Source organism: Myotis brandtii, unplaced genomic scaffold, assembly GCF_000412655.1.
Source record: "Myotis brandtii unplaced genomic scaffold, ASM41265v1 scaffold57, whole genome shotgun sequence".
NCBI classification, from domain to species: Eukaryota; Metazoa; Chordata; class Mammalia; order Chiroptera; family Vespertilionidae; genus Myotis; species Myotis brandtii.
In genome coordinates this window covers 1,074,809-1,097,202 of record NW_005370133.1, presented here as the reverse complement: position 1 = coordinate 1,097,202, position 22,394 = coordinate 1,074,809, and the positions used below count along the sequence as shown (strand labels likewise).

The following is a 22,394-nucleotide window of genomic DNA, read 5'->3' as shown; positions in this document are numbered from 1 at the left end:
GCCTGGTCACCCCCAACTGCCCCCCCGCCGGCCTGGTTACCCTCAATTGCCCCCCTTGCCACCCACCACGCAGCCTGCTGTTCAGTTGTTGGTCATCCCTCACTAATCCCCCTGCTGGCCTTGTCGCCCCACGCAGCCTGCTGTTTGGTCGTTATTGTGATGGCATCCTGGACAATTTGCATATTCCTCTATTATTAGTATAGACTGTTTTTACAACATTGGAACAGCAATAATTGAAGGCTTGGGTGAAAAGAAATTAGCAACGGATTAGAAATGAGAGATTTCAACAAAAGCTCTTGATAATGTTACCTCAAGATAGACCATCATGCATTCATTGGAACCCCACCTCTGTTAATTTAATAATGCTAAGTCTGTAAACATCAGTCAAATTTGGATCACCTGCATTAAACAATATTATAGTTCTGTGTTGTAAAAGTGTCTACTTATATAAGGTATTTCACAAGGGAATTTGTCTATTGATTCCTGTGACTTTTGCTAAGCTCTTTCTAGCTCTCCCACTTTCACCTTAAATGGGTCCTTGCAACATCCCCCTAGAAGAGCAGGATGGGGTCTAACATCTCCATTTTGGAGTTAGGAAACAGTCTCTGAGAGGAGAGGTGGCCAGCCAGGGCACGGAGACTTGAGGAATGCATAGGAGGAGTGATGAGCGCTGAGGTGGGAACAGTGCCTCATCTAAATCCAGGTCTGGAAGCAGATCTCCAGGTCCCTGGGTCAATCTAATTGTGGTGCCCACTTAGCATTCTCCCAACTCAGAGTTGAGGCCTGGAGTTAGAGGCAGTCCCAGGCCTCAAGCAAATCTCTTTGTAATTGTAGACAGACTGAGGCATCCAGCAATAACCTTCACAGGCTACAAAAAACAATCACATATGTGCACTCACTTTATCCTCACAACTATGAGGTAAGTATTCTTATACCCATTCTTCAGATGAGGAAACTGAGACTTAGAGAGGCTGTGATTGGCCACCTTAAATTAGATAGGTATTAATTTGGCAGAGTCTGGATGAAAACCCAGGTCTGTCTGACTCAAGCTGGGGTTTGCTGATCTCATGTCCAGAGGGTCGCCTAGCCACAGCCAGACCATAAGAAATGCAGGGAAAGGTAAACCCAGGGGAGCAGGGAGAGTGAAAGAAGGCTTCATGAAGTGAGACTTTTACCTGGTCTGGGCAAGAAAGACAGAGGGAGCCAGCCGAAGTCACTCTAAGCAAGTGACAAGCTACAGACTGGGAGAGAGAGATATAACCCATGTAACAAATGATTCAATTCAGCATAAAGAAATCCGTAAATCAATAAGAATAAGACAAACCACCCATAAAAAAGTGGGAAAGAGATGGGAAAAGGCAATTCACCAGGTAGGAAACCCATAGGAAAAGGGTAGTCTAACAGCATGGAGTAGGGACAGGGCTTTTCAAATTGTGATCAGGCTGACAGGCAGGTGAGCAGTTAGGAGCCAGCGGTCCAGGATTGTGAGAGGGATATCTGACTGCCGGTTTAGGTCCGATCCCCGGGTGCTGAGAGCCTCCAGTCTCATCACTGACATGGAGGAAAAAGCACGCCCTGAAAAGCTCCTGATTTCAAACTCCTACCCCCACCCCATACTGTGTGACCTGAGGGCTGTTTCTCTCTGTACCTCAGGCTCTTTGTCTGTCAAATGGGGAGGAGGATTTCAGCAGCCTTGGAGCCTTGCCCTCAGATGCAGGGTGGGGAGAGGCTGGGCAGGAGCAGGGCCCTCCTGCCCTTTCCTGGCCCGGGAGGCAGCCTGGAAAGGGACTGCCCACAGGGAGGGTGCGGCCAGGCAGGGCCTTCTGTCCTCCCTCCTCCAGGCTGCCCTGGTGACAAGGCAGCGAACCTGAGCTGAATTCTACACATCAACTCCAGTGACCAGAGACTAGAGCTGGGAGCTAGGAGCTGGAAACATGAACAAGGTCTTCCCCCAGGTAAGATCTGCCCTGAATTGGCTCCTGACCTGGGGAAGCCAACCTAGGGAAGGAGAGATGTTGAGTTAGCTCACCTCCCCGCTGCTCTGGAGGGGGTTGTGGGGGAGGGATCCGTCCACATGATGGGAGGGGGCGTCAGGGAAAGCCTCTCCCAGGAGGAGCCACCTGAGCTGGTTTGAAGGATGAGTGTTTACCAAGTGGACGGTGGGGGCAAAGTCCTTCCAGGCGGAGGGCACAGTCCAGGCAAAGGTGTGGAAATGTGAAGCAGGCATGATGAGTTTTTTGTGAGGGGCCAGTGGTTCCACCTAAGGCTCTCAGTGTGGCTCCATGAGGCTGGACTTGACTCACCTATGCCCACTCCTCACTCTGTTCTCTCGAGCAGGAGGACATCAACGGCAATGCTGCTGCTGGGACCAAAGTCCTCCCGGGAGAAGGTAATGGATGGAAGGCCTGGGTTCCCTGAGGTTGCGCCGTTGCTACAGAGGCACAAAGAGAGCACCCTAAGGCTCCCACTGTCCCTCAGACCGCTGCCCCCTATGCCGATGTCCTTCACTCCCAACTTCCTGGCCAGCCATGCTGACAGCCACCTGCTTAATGTGGTGGTTCATTCTCTCCAGGCACAAGCATTTGTTGAGCACCTACTGTATACTGCCTACCTCACAGGGACTGCACCACATACAGAGCCCACCTGTAACCTATAAGGAAAGGGCTCTGCAGTCAGATACTTGACCCCGTGGGTGACCTAGGCAATTCTCTTTACCACTGAGATAAAGTAGGTGGGATCACACACTTATTTAGCACCTACTATGTGCCACTGATTTGTGCAATGAGGGCAGTTGAAAGAAAGGAACTCACATTTATTGAGCAGCTACTATGTGCTGTGTCTTGACCACATTTGACCAAGGAGGAAGCAGACCCAGAGAGGTAAATACCAATCACAGCTATGAAGAATCAGGGGCCTAACCGGTTTGGCTCAGTGGATAGAGCGTCAGCCTGCGGACTGAAGGGTCCCAGGTTCGATTCCGTTCAAGGGCATGTACCTTGGTTGTGGGCATCCCCAGTTGGGGGTGTGCAGGAGGCAGCTGATCGATGTTTCTAACTCTCTATCCCTCTCCCTTCCTCTCTGTTAAAAAAAAATCAATAAAATATATTAAAAAAAGAAGAAAAAGAATCAGGGCCCTATGATGTTTCTGGCATGGCATGGTCTCATCTACCCTCAGGATAGCTCTGAGAGGGGCTCCTGTTATGGGACAATAACAGCTGAGGCAGTTGAGGCTAAGAGGGATCGGGTAGCTTGGCCAAACTGGGATCCCACACAGCTGGGAGGTGGGAGAGACAGGGTTCAAATTTGAATTGGGGTCCCACTGATTGCAAAGCCCCAGTCTTTGTTGCTCCACACTGATGTTCAGATGGCCACCCATCTGTGTGTCTTTCCTGGGTGGTGCCACCCATCTGTGTTCATTTCCAGTCCTGGCTCACGGTGGGCATGACTGTGGAACAAACGGCTCCTTTTCCCCATCTGTCCCGAGGGAGATGGGCCCTCAGGGCCTCCCAGCTTTGGAGGGCAGCATCTTCATCTGGGCAGGGGCCTCAGTTCTGCCGGAGGCTCCTGTGCCCCCTGCTGCCCACAGCCTGCACTGCACAAATATCTGAGGCGTGTCTGCTCGGCTGACCAGGACACTCCTCTTGCCCAGCCTCACACCATCTTGTCGCCCTGGTTACCTGAGTTTACCCCGTGTTTGCTAACAACAAGGAAACCACCAACTAGGGCTCATTAGATTTATGCTGTATATCCTACTATTGTCTTCTTTCCCAATACACACCCATTCCAGGGTCCAGCCACACCAGGCCCCTTGCTGTCCCCCACACACCACACACCGTACTCCTCCTATGCTCTCTACCTGGAATCTCCTCTCTTTGCACCCTCCCCTCACCTGCTCTTGGAAACCCCACCCTCCTTTGAGCACCGAGGCACCGTACTCACATTTCCTTAACCACACTTACTACCTGGCTCTGTGAGCTGCACAGGGACAGATGTGACTAGTAGGAGAGCAGAATAGGCAGCTCCACAAATATGAGTGGATTGAATGGAAATGCCCTGAACTGACCTCAGGTGGGGCCCTTTCCTTGTGTCCTGGAGCTCAGGGTCAAAGTATTCACAAAGCACCTACTGTGTGCCTGCCTCTGTGCTGGACCCTGGGGACAAAGACACATCAGACCTGTTCTGCTTTTTCTCTGAAATAGTAACTGGGGCCCAGAGGACAGCTGTTGTACCCACTCTCCTCTTTTAACCTACATGCTTTGCCTTTTTTTTTTTTTTAGAAACAGACACATAGATGCAGAGAACAAACTGATGGTTGCCAGAGGAGATTGTGTTGGGAGGAAGGGGGTCGCTGGGTGAAAAATGTGAAGGGATTAAGAAGTACAACATGCTTTGCCTTCTAAGTGCAACTACAGACTGTCAGAGAGCAGCAACCTGAGCCATAACTGCTTTTGTGTCTTCTACAGAGCAGGACACCTAGTAGGTTCCCGATAGAGCTTTCTTTCATTATATCACAAGCAAGCAAAAATTAAAGGAGCCAAGTAAGTTAAAGGAGCAGGATGTCTCCTATTGCTGTTATTTCCATAGTGCTTAGGATACAGCTTGGCACATGGTAGGTGCTTAATAAATGCTAACAAAGCTAAAACTTTCATAGCACTTACTATGCGCCAAGCACTGTTTTAACATATTAACTAGTTAATCCTCTCAGCAACCCTATGGTAGGCATTATGACCCCCATTTTCCACATGAAGGAACAGGCACAGAGGAGTGAAGTGACGTCTCTGTGGGTCCCAGCTGGGAAGTGGGGGAGCCGGGATTCCCGCGAGCATCTTGGCAGCTGCAGAAGGGACAATCACTTGGCATCATGCAACGGGCTCTGGTTGTGATGGCTAATAAGTGTGAACTCACATCTCAGCTCCGCATAAGGTGACCTGAACCGTGTCTGCTCTGAGCCTTGGTTTCCTCATCTATAAAATATTGTGTTGGAAAATAAAAATAACAGCTCTGAAGGGCCTGCTATCGTTTCTGCCTGTGATAGGGGCTCAAAGAGCAGGTGTCCATCTTTCCCTGCCTCCTGAGAAGACTTCCTTGTGGAAGGACAGGAGTGTGAGGGAGGCAGAGCAGAGACCTGGGACCTTCATCCCAGACGCCACCCGCTAGCGACAGGACTGGGGCCAGGGACTGGCGCTTGGTGGGGGTGGGCCCACAGGCAGAAATGAGAGCATCATGGCAGGCGTAGGAACCCCCTCCTCCAGGGAACTGAGGTGGAGACAGGCCAGTTACAGGAAGGGCCAGAGGAGGAGGGTCCCTGGGTCCCTGGGTCCCTGGGTCCCTGGGCCCCAGCGCTGGCTGCTCCATCGCTGGTTTCCTGCTCCACACAGCAGGCTGCATCGCCCCCTGCTGCTCCCGCCGAGGGGCCTGCCTCTCAGCCTTCGTGCTGCTCCTGCTGGCAGCTGTCGCGGCCCTCATCACCCTGGTCATCATCCTTGGATCCCCACCACGTACACCAGGTCAGGGTGGTCAAGGGCGGGTGGGTCAGACCTGCTGGGAGGAGTTGGGGGGGGCAGAGAAATGGGGGCACCCTCACCCTGACTGGCTTCTCCATGAAGTCACTTTGGACAATTCCTTAGGGTGTGTGCACAGACTGACGTTAACACGTCTCTGAGTCTCCATGTACACATCTGCAATATGAGTATTGAGAGGACCCAGCTCTATGACCAACTTCCTCCAGGAAGCCTGCCCGGACTCCCAGGCTGGGTTAGAAGCCTTGTTTTGGCCCCCACAGCCCCCCAACTTCCTCTTCTCCTGGCTGTCCTGGGTGGTGCCAATCACACAGGATAGGAATGTGGCCCCAGCTTCAGGGATGAGGCCCAACATGGCCCCTGCCCTCACGGAGCTAACAATTTGGAGAGCGACATAAACATTAATCAAATAAGCACATTAAGGCAGGGTTAATGGGAGTCTGGAATAGGGCCTCTGACCAGTCTTGGAGTCAGAGTGGCACCTTGACAAGGGAAAGGCATGAAGGGGTGGCAGGAAAAGCACCGTAGGTCCAGGGAGCACTTGTGCGGAGCCCCTGGGGCGGGAGGAATCATGAGGAGAGAGAGACTGCAAGAAGGCCAGTGGACACAGAGGGCCAGGCGCTTAGGGCCTCGGAGGCTGCACTGGGGAGGGAGAGAGCCATGGGAAGGGGATTGAGTTGGGGGTAGGGTGTCGCCACAGCTACCTTTCTGACAGATGGCTCTGTAGCCAGGCTGGGGGCTGTAAGGGAATAAGGTGGGGGAGGGGGTAAATCCAGTTCTCTACATGTCTGTGCAGAAACATGAGCACGTAGGGCAGATATGCACACAAGAGGAGCTGCACTCATGTGCCTGTGTACACACATGTGTCTCTGTGCCTGTGTTATGTGTCTATGTATGCATCCATGTGCCCGTGTGCTTGTGTATATCTCTGTGCTTGTGCACATGTCTGAAGCGTGTATGTGTGTGTGACAATGTGAGAGTTTCTGAGAGTCAATCCCCCTCATACGAGTTGAGGCAGTTCTGGGAGCTAAGACATGGTTCACATGTGCCCCAAACATGCAAGCACAAACCGCTCTCATCTCCCACCCGCACACATGTGTGTACACACGCGTGGCCTGCGGAGCCAGGGTGGCCTCCCAGCTCATCTGACAGTCTCTCTCCTTTAATCCTTTGGAGCAGCTCTGGGTGGGATGGGAGGGAAGACTCTCAGAAGGACAGACATGTTCAGATGGCGGCCACCATTCCTGGACGCTGGAGAGGCCGCCCCAGCCTCGGGAAAGAGCTGAGTCCGCAGGCCTGGTTACTAGCTGTGTGAGTGGGCCCGTCACACCTCTCTGAGCCTTCCCTTTCTCATCTGTAAAATGGGCTTAATGAGGATACTTCAAAGGGGTTTTAGGAAGCAAGAGAATAAAAATGTGAAAGTGCTTTGCAGACCGTAAAGTTATGCCCAGGTGTAAGGAATGATGGTATAATTAACGGTCGCCAGGCCAGGCCCAGTATATTGTTTCTGAGAACCTAGCCTGGTGCCAGGAGCCCCACCATTAAAACCACTTCATCGGCTGAGCCCGGGCCTCCGGGGCCTCCTGCGAGGCTGTCGATAAGCTTCCCATAGAGGAGGGAACCAGGACTTCCTTGGCACATTCTAAGTTCTGGGTGTGTAAGTCTCCCCCACAGTCCTTGGGTGTGTACTATGATCCCCATTTTGCAGACAAGGAACAAGAGGCTCAGAGAGGTCGAGTCATTTGCCCAAGGTCACTCAGCTGGCAGGTGGGAGGGCGGGGACTTTGGCCTCATGCCCCAGCTCCTCAGTCCAGCTCAGGTGGGTCTCAGGGGTGGGAACCTGGTGCTGCCCTTGTGAGTACACCCTTGACCCTCATGCCCCCACCCCACCCGCCCACTCAGGGGCCCAGGCCTGTGTGACGCTGACGAACAGGACCGGCTTCCTGTGCCATGACCGGAGGAGCTGCATCTCGGCCAGCGGGGTCTGTGACGGCGTCCGCACCTGTCCCCATGGCGAGGACGAGGAGGAGGCCTTGTGCCGTGAGTACCTGCTCAGTCCCGCCCCTGCCCTGGATGGGCCTTCCAGGGCCCTTTGGGGATTGCCCCCCAATTACATCTATCCCTGCAGCCCAAACGAGGCTCAATTGTCCCTGAAATTACCAGGCACCTTTGTGTCCTCAGGCCTTCGCTTCTATGGCCCTCAGCCAGGAACACCTGCCCCCACCCGCACACATAAGTAGGTGCCCCCTTTAGGGAAGGCCTTCACTCTGTGCGTCTCCATGCCCAGAGAACCTGTATTCAAACTTCATGGCAGAGTTCAAGTGTTACCTCCACCAGGAAGCCTTCCCTGACTCTCAAACCTGGTTCAGGTCCCTGCTTTGGCTCCCACAGCCCCTGTGCTTCCCTGGTCCCAGCCCTGGTCACCTTGGTTGGCACTTTCCATTGGCCTTTTTTCTGTGACCATCAGACTATAAACTCCTCCAGGGCAGGCCTGGTCTGCTTGACTTTGGGGTCCCAGTGCCTGATGCAGGCCAGGACACGGAGGGGTGTTCGGAATAATTTGCTGGATGAGTGATAGAATGAAAGAGTGAATGAATGAATGGGAAGGTCTTGTCCCAGACCTTCAAGATCTGATAATGAATTCTCAGGAGAGATTGGCCAGGGCGCTTTCCATGTAGGAGGGAGAGAACTTGGTAAGTTGATGAGGGTGGAGGAGGGGAGCTAATGAAGGGAGGGACATTACATCATAAACCTAGACAAGATCTTAAAAGTCATCTAGTTATGTCCCAGCTCATGCCCAAATCCCCTCTATAAGAAACCCAGCAGAGGCCACCCAGCCTCTGCTTGCACACTCCTGGGATGGGGAGCTCCCTGCAACTTGAGGCAGCTGCTCCCATCATTGCATGTTTTCTCATGGGATTGTCTCCCGCCGGCATCCTTGATTGGTTCCAACTCTGGCCTCTCATCAACCCCTGCCCCCCACGAACCACATCTTGATCCATCTCCATGATGGTGGCACTGCATGAATTCGGAGAGTGCATTCCCCAACCCCAGATCAGTGTCCCCTTCCCTGGGCCACACTCTGAACTCCCAGTCACCCCCCTTGCAAGCGGTCTTCCCCACTCTACCAGCACTCCCCAGAACACATACCAACTGCCCACCACCCTCTCCTTGGACAGCTCCACGGCACTCATGATACTTCTGACTGGCTCTGGCTAGTCCAAGGAGCAAAGGCTTTCCCCCTCGCAAGTCTGGGTTATACCTCTTACTGATGTGGCCTGAGTCTGTGTTAACTTTTGGAAGCTGTGCCGCACTGCTGCCTAACACAGAATCCACTTCAAGAAAGGTGCTCTGACCCCCTCTCACAGGTACGTGAACTCACAGCCTCTGAGTGCTGGGACCCAAGTGCAAGACTTCACGTTTGCTTTTGTTATGTTCCGGTGGGAGACGGCTTCCTGGGGGTAAAGGAAGTGGCATGGACTTGAAATAGATGGTTTTGGATGGGTGTCAAGGAGGACATTTCTAGAGAAGGGAAAGGGCAGGCAATGGTATAGGGTGCGGACGCATATGAGCAGAGTAGGGAATGAGGAAGGGAGAAGCAACTCTCTGGGCATCTTGTTGGATATACAGGGAACGGACATGTCTCTCCTTTTGACTCGACCTCCTTCCTCTCCAGGAAAGCCTTTTCCTCATGCCTTTCCTGGGACAGATGCATGGTAACCCTGAGTTTGGCAACTGCCCAGGTGGCTCGGACAGTCCACCTCCATATAGCCCCCACGAACCTCATCTTAATCTGAGACAGCTGTGGCCAGATGTGGACTTCCTCTTGCCTCATCTGTCCTCCGTAGGAGATGTGCCCCAGAGTCTGCCCGGCTTCCTTGTGGCCCACTGTGGAAACCCAGCTTCCTGGATCTACTCAGACCAAAAGTGTGACGGAACCAACAACTGTGGGGACTGCTCAGATGAACTGAGCCCAGGTGGGGGTCTGGGCACAGGCTGGGCTGGGGCAGGTGGCCAGGCAGCGACCAGCGAGCAGAGGTTGACCAAGGAATCTCTGAGGTTCCCCCTGCACCTCGTCCTTGCATTCTAGAAAGATGGGAAATAAGGGATATAGCCAACCCATGTCGGATGGGATGGGGCTCTGGGGAGCTATGGCAGGTGTCAGAGCTAGGGGTGCCCGAGGCATTCCAGGATACTACAGCTGCTCTTTTGTCGGCTCTTGTCCCTCCAGTGACTGCATGCCCACCCTGTGGCCCTGGGTGGTGGCGCTGCCCCTCCACTGTCTTCAAGTATTGCGACTGTATCCCGAGGAGCCTCTGCCGGGACCGTGTGCAGCACTGCTCCGACTGGTCTGACGAGTACTCCTGTCCTGGACCCTGAGTGGCACCAGGCCCGAGCAGGACGCTGGTTGAATGGCACTGGTAATCCTTCACATGAGCATCGAATTGAAGAACATGAGGACAGGAAGGAGCCATCAAGATCACCTAATGGGATTTACACACTATTGTCTCTGAATAAGACTTGCCTCTCTGGCTTTCAAGATATTTACCCTCTCCTTGCATGCCTCCAGGGACAGGGAGCTCACTATCATGTTAAGCAGCTCCTAACAAAAATGAGGGGAATCTGCTTCCATGATTTTAGGCTGCCTGTGGGGCTACACAGAGGAGCCCCTTAGAGAAAAGACAGGTCTGGGGCTCACACACCAAGCTGAGGCATTTAGGCCTTATTCGCCATTTCCTGTCTCTGTGGTACCCGAGGCAGGTATTGCTGGGCTTGGCTACAGCCTTAGCATTTTCCTCATTTTCCTCCCTGGCCCTGCTGGTTGATTACATGAAATTACGCCTGGGATGGGGCTTTGTCATCCTGCCAGTGGGAAGCCGTCCAGGAGGCTCTGAGCTATAAAGTAGAAGGAATGGAGAAAGAGAAGCCCTTCTGTCCATTCCGTTCTTCACCCTACCACTCCCCTCGCTCCACCCCGTGACCAGTACCAGACATACAGCCCCGGGTTCTTGTAGTAAGGATTGGATTTCGATCCCAGAGCCTGAGTGAAGGAGCTCTTTCTCTGCAGAGCTTTTCAGCTTCCCCACACCCAGACAGACAAGGATGGATGCTCCCATTAAACAGATGAGGAAACTGAGGCCCAGTGGGAGAAATTACTTGCCTGGGATCATACAGTAAAGTCAGTGAGACTCTAACATAGTCTATGGTGTCCCTTTCCTGCTATCAGTATAATTATCTCTTGGCTTGTGGGCCAAGGGGATGGGGATGTGCAGAGTCCCTGTGGAGTATTTTTAAAATGAGCTCGAGGGTCAGAAAGTGTCCCACCCTTATTCTGAAAGAGAGACTTGAAATCTGGCCAACAAGAGGGTTCCTGTTGAGGGAGACAGACATATCCCCATGGAAATTAATAAAATCAGTTTTATGTATCAGTCTCATGTGAGTTTTGAACTGAAAATGGGCATCTGAGAGACAGATGAGTTCTGCCTCATTCATCACTCACCGAAGAGTCCCTATGCACCTGCCCTAGGCCAAGCTGAGTGCCAGGCACCCAGAAGTGAGGACACATGAGGAGCACACGGTCTCATGGAGGAGACACCTCACACCATGGAAGGATGGGGTGCAGGAAATGCTAGGCAGCCTCCTGGGGGCAGGACACTGCCATGTTCCTGACCCTGATGCACTGAGGACCCACGCCTAGAGCAGGGCACCGCAGGGATCCTGCCTGAGGGATGGTCAGCCCTGGGCCCTGGCACCTTTGGCTGAGTTTCTCTGCAACTGCAGCACAAGTGAGGAGCTGTGGGTACACTTGGGGCATCCTGGGTTCTGACCACCGACCCAGAGGAGCTTCTTCCCCAGAGGAGGGCCATTTGGGCTGGTTCTGGAGGGAAGGAGAACTTCCAGTGGTACCGGTGCAAGTGAAGGGTATTCCCAGCTGAGGGGCCATGTGAACGAAGGCGTGGGCATGGACCAGTGTGTGGCTCAGCCAGGGAATGCCAGCAGGTCAGGGCGGCCAAAACATCAGTGTGGTTGGTGGGACGGCAGGAGAGGAGGAGGTGAGCAGGGACATGATTCTGGAGGGCACAGCAGGTCGCACTTCATCCTGAGGACCATGGCGATAAGGCATGATAAACGACGCCTACCAGCATCACAATGACCTTTAATTACAACAGTTCAAGAAAGAGTCGCCAGGACTGGGACCAAGTAGGCAGAGAAGAGGGCATGTCAAGGGCTACTTACTGGTGGAGCATGGAGCACATGCCCCTTAGGGACCTACGGAGTCAGGGGGTGAAGAGGAGGAGGGGGGAGTCCAGAGGCCTGAGAAGGAGCACCGGGCCTCCCTCCCTGGGCCATGCCTTCTCCAGGGGAAGAGAGGGTTGAGCTGGTCCCTGAGGAACAAGAAGCTTGTTCGGCATTCAAATGCCAACACGTTGCTGACACCCTGAGCATCGGTTGTAGAAAACAAGGCCCTGGGGACAGACCACGGGAACACGAGCCTGCGTTGCTCACACCAGGCAGCCTTGCTGGTTCACGCAGCAGGAGAGCACCCAGGTCCTGGCGGGGGCTGTTGGTGCATCAGTTGGGCCCCATGGAAAGAGACAGGTGGACCTTGGTGGTCATCTAGTCCTAGGCCTCTTTGGTGGCCTGTGGCTCTTCCCAGAGGCATCAGCGTCATCATTGCACATCATTTTGCCCATCCCTCCCAACCAAGCCCTCCAAGTCCCTGGGGGAGTTTCATTTCACAGGAGGGAGAACCAAGGCTGAAACCAACTTGTCCAAGTCCACTCAGCGTGTCAGTAGCAGGGTGAGGACTAAACGCCAGGTTTCTTCTCTTTTTTAAATTTAACTAAACCTACCAGGTGACATTGGTTAATAACATTATGTAAGCTTCAGGTGTACAGTTCTATCGCACAACATCTAGATATTGCATCGTGTGCTTAGCACCCACAGCCTAGTTTATTTCGTCTCCGTATATCTGACCCCCTTACCTTCTTCATCCTCCCCCACCCGCTTCCCCTCTGGCAACCACCATACTGTTATCCGTGTCTACAAGTTTGGGTGTTTATTGTGTTTGTTTATTGCTTTCTGTTTTATATCCCACAAGTGAAATCGTATGGTTCTTGTCCTTTGCTGTCTCATTTATTTTGCTTAGCATAATACTCTCAAGATCCAAGCTGTCACAACCGCAAAAGCCAGGTTTCTAGGTGCGCACATTAGCGCTTGCTGAGCGCTTGCTGCGAACCAGGCACTGTGCTAAGAGTTGTACCTCTCATCCTCCCTAAAGCACTCTGAGGGTGGTACTGGTTTGTGTTTTTTTTTTTAAATATACATATTTTTATTGATTTCAGAGAGCAAGGGAGAGGAAGAGAGAGTTAGAAACATCAATGATGAGAGAGAATAATCAACTGGCTGCCTCCTGCATGCCCCCTACTGGGGATTGAGCCCTCAACCCGGACATGTGCCCTGACCGGGAATTGAACCATGACCTCCTGGTTCATAGGTTGACGCTCAACCACTGAGCCACACCGGACAGGCGGGAGGTATTATTTTAATGCAAAGCTTAGACAGGCCAGGCAGCTGGTTGCAGGGCATATGACCTGTGGGGCTCAGAGCCAGGTGTTTGAGCACTTAGCTGTGGAGGGGCACTGTTTTATGTTATGTCTCGAGGTCTGGCAGCTTCCAGTGGCGACGATGCCTGAGCAGGGCCGTGATGGAGCCAGGTGGGAATCGGGGACAGGGCAGTCCCGGCTGATGTGTGAAGCAGTTCCCTGTGCTGGAGCTTGAGGAAGAGCCTCTGATTCAGGGCCGCAGGGAGTGAACTTGGCTCAAGGCTGCAGGGAGCTGGCAGAGGAGTACAGCAGGAAGAACACACTGGATTCCTCCCTCCGAGGAGGGGCTGCAAAGAAGACGCCCTCCTCTGTACATTAGGAATAAGGACATCACGGCCAGACCATCTGCAGGCTCATGGAGAGGAAAAGGTGAGAGCTGGCATGTGAATGCCACTTGGGAACAGCGGAGCATCAGGCAAAAGAAAAGGGGAGTGTCAACTGCTGTGTTAGGGGATTAATGAATATTAACAGCCAATGTTTAGCAAGCCGAGCACATGCCAAGCACCATGGCAAACCTTTGGTTGTCTTGTCTCTTGTATCTCATTTCCAGGAACCTAGTTTGGTTATGAGCACCTCACAGAGGCATGAAGTTGCTTGCTTAAGATCACATAGCTTTTATTTATTTATTCTTCGTTAATCCTCACCTGTGGGCATAGAGACACATCCATTAGCTGCCTCCTGCATGTGCAGATTGAACCTGCAACTCAGGTACGTGCCCCTGAATGGGAATCAAAACCACGACCCTTTGGCGCCTGGGCCAGTGCTCTAACCACTTAGCAACAGCAGCCAGGGCAAAATCACACAGCTTTTAAAGGACTGAATCAGGATCAAACCTTGATAGACCCAAATCCAGAGCCTACCACATCCCTCCTGAATGCCTCACCCTTTCTAGGCCAGGATTCCCTGGAAGAGAAAGCTGAAACCCAGGCTAGGGGTGGCAGCCTGGAAACTGGAGGTGGCTGGCACTGAAGAACAGCATTTGTTCTTTTCTTATTTATTGGTTCTTCCTTTCAGAAAGAAGCAGATGCCCCAGCAACCTTGCAAACAGCTCTCCATAAGCCAGGGCCCGCCAGGGCCCGCCAGGGCCCGCCCCTGGTTCTCATCAGCAGAGCAGGGGATTTAATACCACAGCCTGCAGGGAGGACCCAGGCCGCCAGCATCAATATTTGCCATCTCCCAGCATCCCTGGCCCCAGCTCCAAGATCAGTACTTTAAGTACAACAGGCTCTTTGCTGTGCAAACATGCTGGGATAGATGGATGGAATTTAAAGTGGCTCAGCCTTCACCCCAGGGTTTGGATTGGAAATCTGGTCTGACTTAACCCTCTGCCATCGCTGTTTGCCTGGGACTTTCCGTTCATCCTTAGATTCATTGAACTACAGACATCAAAGCTGGAGAGGCACTGAGAGCTTCCCAGAGAGGGAAGGGACCAGCCCAAAGTCACGCTGCCTGGTGGCTGCTGCTGGGATTCTGAGGGCCACCCGAGTCAAAGGAGAAATGATTTCTCTGAGTCCTTTAAAAAATGGTCTAATTGAGGTATAATTTACACACAATGAAATGCACAGATCTTAAATATACAGCTCGAGTTTTTTAAATCAGCTTTATTGAAGTATAATTGATGTACAGTAAGCTACATGTATTGAAAATGTACATTTCCCTAAGTTTTAACACATGTATATACCCATGAAACTATTACAATTAAGATAATGAATACATCCATCATTCTCAAGTGTCCTTATACTCTTCGTAATCCTTTGTCTCACCCCTCCCCATCCGCACTACCATACACAGGCAACCTCCAACTTATTTTCTGTCAGTATAGATTAGTTTGCACTTTTATAGTATGTTGTATATATAAATGGAATTATGCAGTATATACTCTTTTTGTCTGTCTGGCTTCTTACACTCAGGATAACTATTAAGAGATTTATCATGTTGTTGCATACCCAGTAGTCATTCTTTTTATTTTTGAGTAGCATTTTGTTGTATGGATAGTGTTTGTGTATTCCAGGCTGAAGAAATGTATTCTTCACTTATCCATCCATGAATGGATTTGGGGTTATTCCCAGTTTTGGCCATTACAAATAAAGCTGCTCTAAACATTTATATACAAGTCTATATATATGGATGTATGCTTTTGTTTATCTTGGGGGAGTGGAATGACTGGATGTGGTTTAACTTTCTTTGAAACCGCCTATTTTCCAAAGTGATTGCATCATTTTACATTCCTGCCATTAGACTATGAGAGTTCCAGTTGCTCTATATGCTTGGCAACAATGCTTGGTCTAGTCAGCCTTTTTAATTTTAGCTATTGTAATAGGTGTGTGCTAGCATCTTATTGTGGTTTTACTTTGCATTTTCCTAATGACTAATGATGATGAGCATCTTTTTGTGTGCTCTTTTACCATCCATTTATCTTTTCTTGGTAAAAGGTTTGTTCAGATATTTTACCCGTTTTATTAGATTGTTTTTTACTACTGGGTTTTGAGAGTTCTTTATATATTATAAATGCACATCCTTTATCAGATACCCGATTAGCAAATATTTCTCCCAGTCTGTGGCTTGTCTTTTCATTCTTTTAAGTGTCTTTCAGAAATTTTTTATTTTGATAAAGTCTAATTTATGAAATATTTTCTTTTATGTATCATGCTGTTGTATTTTTTGCATTTAAAAATTCATTGCCTAATCCAAGTTCACAAAGATTTTATCCTATGAAACTTATAGTTTTAGGTTTTATAATTAAGTCTATGATTCATTTTGAGTTAATTTTTGTAGATTGATCCCCATCATACAAACTTGCTAAACTCACATATTTTTTTTTAAATATATTTTATTGAATTTTTACAGAGGGGAAGGGAGAGAGATAGAGAGTCAGAAACATCGATCAGCTGCCTCCTACACATCTCCCACTGGGGATGTGCATGCAACCAAGGTACATGCCCTTGACCGGAATCGAACCTGGGACCTTTCAGTCCGCAGGCCGACGCTCCATCCACTGAGCCAAACCGGTCTTGGCGCTAAACTCACATATTAATTCTAGTAGATTTTTTGGGGTAGATCCCATCAGATTTTTCTATGTAGCTAATCATAAAGCCTATGAATAAAAAGTTTTATTTCTTTGTTTCCAATCTGGGTGTCTTGTCTTATCAGCAGCTATTTACAATGTTGAATAGAAGTGGTGAGAGCAGACATGGGCCTTATTATGTCTGCTCTCAGATATTCTTGATCCAGGGGAGGAAACATTCAGTCTTTCACCACTGAGTATATTAGCTGTAGGTTTTGACAGATGAACTGTATCAGGCCGAGGAAATTTTCTTCTATTCCTAGTTTGCTAAAAGTTTATATTGAAAATGGATGTGAATTTTGTCAAATGTTTCTTCTGCATCTATTGAGATGATCTTTTTTGTTGTTTTTAATGTGCTGAATTACATGAATTGCTTTCAAACGTTAAACTAAATCCTGCTTTCCTGAGATAAATCCCACTTGGTCATAATGTATTATCCTTGGTATATATAGTTGGATTTGATTTGCTAAAATTTTTCTGAGAATTTTTCATCTGTGTTCTTTTCTTTTTTAAAAATATATTTTATTGATTTTTTACAGAGAGGAAGGAAGAGGGACAGAGAGTTAGAAACATCAATGAGAGAGAAACATCGATCAGCTGCCTCCTGCACACCCCCCACTGGGGATGTGCCCGTAACCAAGGTACATGCCCTTGACTGGAATCGAACCTGGGACCCTTGAGTCCGCAGGCTGATGCTCTATCCACTGAGCCAAACCAGTTACGGCTGTGTTCTTTTCTTGAGAAAGTTATGTCTTTGTCAAGTTTTGGTATCAGAATAACATGGGTTTCAAAGATGGGTTTGGAAGTGTTTCCTCCGCTTCAGTTTTCTGTAATAGTTTGTATAGAACTGGTATTATTTATTCTTTAAATGTTTGATAGCATTCATTAATGGAGTCACGCGTTCATGGAATTTTCTTTGCACAAGTTTTAAACTAAAAATTCAACTTCTATAGTAAATATAGAAGTTTTAAATTATCTATTTCTTTTTGAGTGAACTTTGGCAGTATCTTTTCAGGAATTTATCCATTTCTTCAAAGTTGTTGAATTTACTGACATAAAATTATTTGTAATATTCCCTTATTGTCCTTTTAATATCTGTAGAGTCTGTAGTAATGCCACCTCTCTTATTCCTGGTATTTGTAATTTGCATCTCCACTCTTTTTTTCCTGATCAGTTTAGCTAGAAGTTTATCATTTTCACTGATGCCTTCTCTCTCTCTATCTCTTTTTGTTGTTGTTGTTGTTGGTCTTGCTAGAAATATACCATTCTGTGTGCACTTGAGAATAATGTGTATTTTGCTGCTGTGGATTCTATAAATCAGGCCTAGGTGGTTGATAGTTTACTATATCCTGCCCATTTTCTGTTTACTTGTTCTATTAATTGTCAAGAAGAGAGTATTAAAATCTCCAGCTAGAATTGTCTATTTGCCTATTTTTCCTTGCAGGTTTATCAGTTTTCGACTCATACATTTTGAAGCTCTGTTATTAGGTGCACACATGTTTAGGATTGTTACATCTTCTTGATGAACTGACCCATTTATCATTAGTAATTAATGTTCTTTATCTCGTAATAGTCTTTGCTCTGAAATCTATTTGTCTGATATAAATTTAGTCACACCAGTTTTCCCAGACTTATGTGGCCATCAAGTACTGCTTCCTCTAATCCTGGTGGGTGGTCTTTCCCTGGATTCAGTTTCCTCACTGGGTGTTGAATACTCAAGGGGCATTCTCTGCATATCTCTGGAGCTCTCTGCAGAGAGAACGACCGGTCGCTATGATGTGCACTGACCACTAGGGGGCAGATGCTCAACGCAGGAGCTGCCCCCTGGTGGTCAGTGCACTTCCACAGCAGCTTTTCCCTCTCCACCACTATTTCCTATGACCACTAGCTGCCTTGCTTTCCCTGACTTCTTCACGCCATCTCGTTAGTTCATGGATTGTTAGGCTTTATCTGCCTAGATTCCCCTCTCTGTGCTGCAGCCTGGAAACTCTCTCCAGGCAGTAAGCGGAGCAATGGTGGGGCTCACCTTGTTTCCTGCCTCTCAGGGTTCACTGTCCTTCATTGCCTGGCGTCCAGTGTTTTAAAACTGTTGCTCCCAATAGTCTTTGTATACGTTTTGGTTGTTTCGGGCAGGAAGGTAAAGCTGATCCCATTACTCCTTCTTGGCTGCTTGCTGGATCTTTGAGCAAGGCAGAGGGAGATGCTTCCCCAGAAGTCTTCCTGGGGCTGGGGACCGTTTATATTTGGAGATTTGTTCTACCTCATTCATTGAGAAGGCAGGGCCCAGCCGTCATTATTTCATTTTAAAGGCTGGGAGTCTGAAGCAGTGACTTGAGTCTCCTATTTCCCCCCGATGGGAGTGGTGGAAGTAAATGAGGTTAAGGCCTGTAAAATTCCCCATTTAGCCTGCTCAATGCCACGGGGAAATATTGGACCTGAAAGTGAATCTGAAATTTGCACCCTGACTTTCCCAGCAAGTCCCCCATACAGCCACGCATGGTTTCTCCTCTGCAAAGCACAGGGTTTACAGAGTACTTCCCTTGGAAAATCCTTGTCATCCTCACTCCATCATCTTCATCCAGTTTCCCAAAGAGGAGTCCTTGGATCTGCCACATCAGATTCCTGGGGGTGGAGTTGGGATGTCATGCAGGGGTGTTGCTTGATGAAAATGCAGGTTCCTGGGGCCAACCAACTCTCCAGAATCAGAATGGAGGGATGAGGGTTATCTGCACTTTATTACAGGCTTCTCAAGAGGCCCTTGGGAACATCTGGGAATCGTTGATCCAAATCCTAAGTCAGTGACTTCCTTCCAAGAGCTATAACATTTGCTAGATGTGCTATCTTGTCAAGCTATACTATCATTTTCTATTCCAAACCTCATGACCATTATGTGGCATAATTATTATTTTTTAAATATTTTTATTGATTTCAGAGAAGGGAAAGGGAGAGAGAGATAGAAACATTAATAATGACAGAGCATCATGGATCACTGCCTCCTGCACACCTCACACTGGGGATCGAGCTCCAGGCAACCCAGGCATGTGCCCTGACCGGGAATCCCACCGTGACTCTTGGTTCATAGGTCGACACTCACCCACTGAGCCACTGCAGCCAGGCATGTGGCATAATTATTTTATTTATTTATTTATAAAATATATCTTTATTGATTTCAAAGAGGAAGGGAGAGGGAGGGAGAGAGAGATAGAAACATCAATGATGAGAGAGAATCATCGATTAGCTGCCTCCTGCATGCCCCCACTGGGGATCAAGCCCACAACCTGGGCACGTGCCCTGACCAGGAATCAAACTGTGAACTTCTGGTTCATAGGTCAACACTCGACCACTGAGCCACCATGGCCGGACTGGATAATTATCCTATACTAGAGGCCCGTTGCAGGAAGATTCCTGCAAGAATAGGGCTTCTTGAGACTGGAGTGAGGCAGAGAAGGGAGCGAAGCCCGCGCTGCCTCGCTCCCTCCCTTCTCTGCCACTTCGCTCCCTCCCATCTCTGCGGCCTCGCTGCCTCGCTCCCTCCTGTGTCCGCTGCCTCAGCTCCGCTCCCGTCTCCACTGCCTTGGCTCCCTTCCCTTCTCCGCTGCTTCGCTCCCTTCTGCAGCACTTGGCTTCCTTCTATGCAGTCTTCAGTCTTCGCTCTGTGCCTGTGTATGCAAATTAACCGCCATCTTTGTTGGGTTAATTTGCATATCGCTCTGATTGGCTGGTGGTCATAGCGGAGTGATGGCCAATTTGCATGTTTCTCTTTTATTAGTGTAGATAATAAAAGGGTAATATGCAAATTGACCCTAACAGCAGAATGACCGAGAACGACCGGTCGCTATGATGTGCACTGACCACTAGGGGGCAGACGCTCAACGCAGGAGCTGCCCCCTGGTGGTCAGTGCACTTCCACAGGGGGAGTGCCACTCAAGCAGAAGCCGGCTCATGGCTGGCCAGCGCAGCGGCAGTGGCAGGAGCCTCTCCCGCCTCCACAGCAGCGCTAAGGATGTCTGACTAATGGGCCTAAGCCATTAGTTGGACATCTCCTGAGGGCTCCCGGGCTGCCATTGGGATGTCTAACTGCCAGCTTAGGCCTGATCCCTTGGTGGCCAAAAGTTTGGCCACCTGTCTCCAAGCTGGCAGGTGAACATCCCCTGAGGGGTCCCAGACTGCAAGAGGGTGCAGGCTGGGCTGAGACACACCCCCCCCTAGTGCACAAATTTTTGTGCACCAGGCCTCTAGTTTTTAATAAAATGCATTAAAACAGTCTTTTTGGCCATTTCACAAAACACTTTGAGATTACCAGGGAAGCCTGATATGTTAGAGATTCCCAAGTCTGGAAGGATTTATAAAGGACATCTAATCCCCCAGCTGATGTTTGGATTGCCTGTATAGCAACCTCATCAATCACCCAGCTTCTGTGTGCACACTTCTGAAGACAAGGAACTTACTACCTCTCCTAGCAGCTGTGAGTTTAGAAATTTCCTTCTGCTACTGAACCAAAACTGTCTTTAATTAGTTCTGAATCCAGAAAAACATATCTGTTCCCTCTCCCCAGGAAAGCCCTTCCTCTGAAAACAGTTAACTGTCTCCCCCTGAGGCCTCTCAAGCTGCACAAACCCCAGGTCACTGACTGTTCCTCCTGGGATCAAGTTGTTCAGCCTCCTGAACCAGCCCACCTGCAGAGAGCTGCCCAGAGCTGCCTTTGCTCCCCTGTACCTAGGCTTCCTCTTGCTCCTTGTGAGCCACTGTTGCCTGGCACAGCCACTGCTTTCCTGAAGGGTAAGGACTGATGCAGCCTGGAGACCTGGTGGCCAAACTACTCCCTTCTCTACACGTTTGTTCCTTGCAGCATATAAACGTGTGTCACGTCACTAACTTTCTGATGTTAAAACAGACTTCTTCTATATCAGGTTCTCCTCTGGCTACCTTTTCAACTCAAAAAAAATTTTTTTTAACTCAGTTTTTTCTCTTCCGCCTTTGTCCAACTGATTGGATGAGGCTCACCCACATAATGGAGAGCAACCTGTTTTACTCAAAACCTACTGGTTTAAATGTTAATCACATCTATAAAATACTTTCACAGCAACACCTAGGCTGGTGTTAGAACAAATAACTGGGCACCATGACCTAGCCAACTGGACACATAAAATTAACCATCACAATGAATCAACTTCCTCCCTGTGAGCCTCAGCTTCCCCATCTGTAAAACAAAGAGCTGTGATAATGTCCTAGGATTCTATAAAGAACTTGAACCTCTCAGAAACATTAACACTGCTCCCTTCTTGTCAAAACATTTTCACTTCTAGGTTATATTATACACTCTCCTGGTTTTATCTTCGACTTCAACATCCACTCCCCTTTTGTTTTATCTTAACTGTGGGAAGGCTCCAAGCCCAGTCTCAGGCCTTCTTCTCTTGTCTATCTACACTCTCCCTAGGTGATTTCATGCAGTCATGGGCACAAAATATCTTGAACCCCAACTTCATTTATATCTTCACTCCTGACCACTCTCCTGAGCTCCCAGACTCATATACCAATTGCCTAACAGCATCTCAAACTAGTCTAAAACAGAACCTTTGATTTCCCCACACACCTCTGTTCTTTACCTGTATTTTCCCATCTTAGTAAATGACATCATTATCCACTCAGTTGCTCAGGCAAAACCCTAGGAAGCAATTGTCTTTGATTTGACTCCTTCTGTTCCTTAACACCCTGACACCAAATGTATCAACATGACCTCTCAGTTCAACCTCCAAAATAGTCCCTAATCCAACCTCTTCTCATTGTCACTACTATCACTCCAGTCCTACTGCCTTCATCTCTCACCTGCACTTTAATGGTCCTGATTGGGCTCCCTGCTCCCCTCTGGCCCCCACTATGATCCATGTTCCATACATTGGGCCCAGCAAAGCAGCAAGAGTTCGCTCTTCAAAGTATAAATCAGATCACATGTGATTTATGCATAATCAGTGGCCTTCCATTCCATCGAAGTAAAATGCAAATTCCATGACTCAGAAGGTCTGGATCTGCCACTTGACTCCTAAAAGCCTCTTTTGCCACTTATTCACTCTGTACCAGCCACCTGACCTTCAGTCCTTTTTTTTTTTTTTCTGTCCCTAGAATGTGCCTACGATTTGCCATCTCCGGTTGTTTTCCTTCCCCAAGACACTCTTCACCCCAATGTTTGTATGATTAGCTCCTTAT

At 49.2% G+C, this 22,394-nt stretch overlaps 1 protein-coding gene across 1 annotated transcript; it reads left to right on the top strand.

Moving 5' to 3' along the window:
* The first annotated feature begins 4,861 nt into the window (after nucleotides 1-4,861).
* Nucleotides 4,862-10,937, top strand: LDLRAD1 (low density lipoprotein receptor class A domain containing 1). Its single transcript, XM_005878683.2, has 5 exons — nucleotides 4,862-4,923; nucleotides 5,272-5,507; nucleotides 7,422-7,559; nucleotides 9,368-9,496; nucleotides 9,751-10,937. The coding sequence occupies exons 1-5, from the start codon at nucleotides 4,862-4,864 to the stop codon at nucleotides 9,897-9,899; spliced, it is 714 nt and encodes a 237-aa protein (XP_005878745.1). The 3' UTR covers nucleotides 9,900-10,937.
* Nucleotides 10,938-22,394: the final 11,457 nt, after the last annotated feature.

Excerpts from the sequence above, each read along its gene's own strand:
- LDLRAD1 (XM_005878683.2), top strand. The coding sequence starts at position 4,862 with ATGCAACGGGCTCTGGTTGTGATGGCTAATAAGTGTGAACTCACATCT. Across the intron at positions 7,560-9,367 it reads CGAGGAGGAGGCCTTGTGCC|GAGATGTGCCCCAGAGTCTG; the intron begins GTGAGTACCTGC and ends TGTCCTCCGTAG. Across the intron at positions 9,497-9,750 it reads CTCAGATGAACTGAGCCCAG|TGACTGCATGCCCACCCTGT; the intron begins GTGGGGGTCTGG and ends TTGTCCCTCCAG.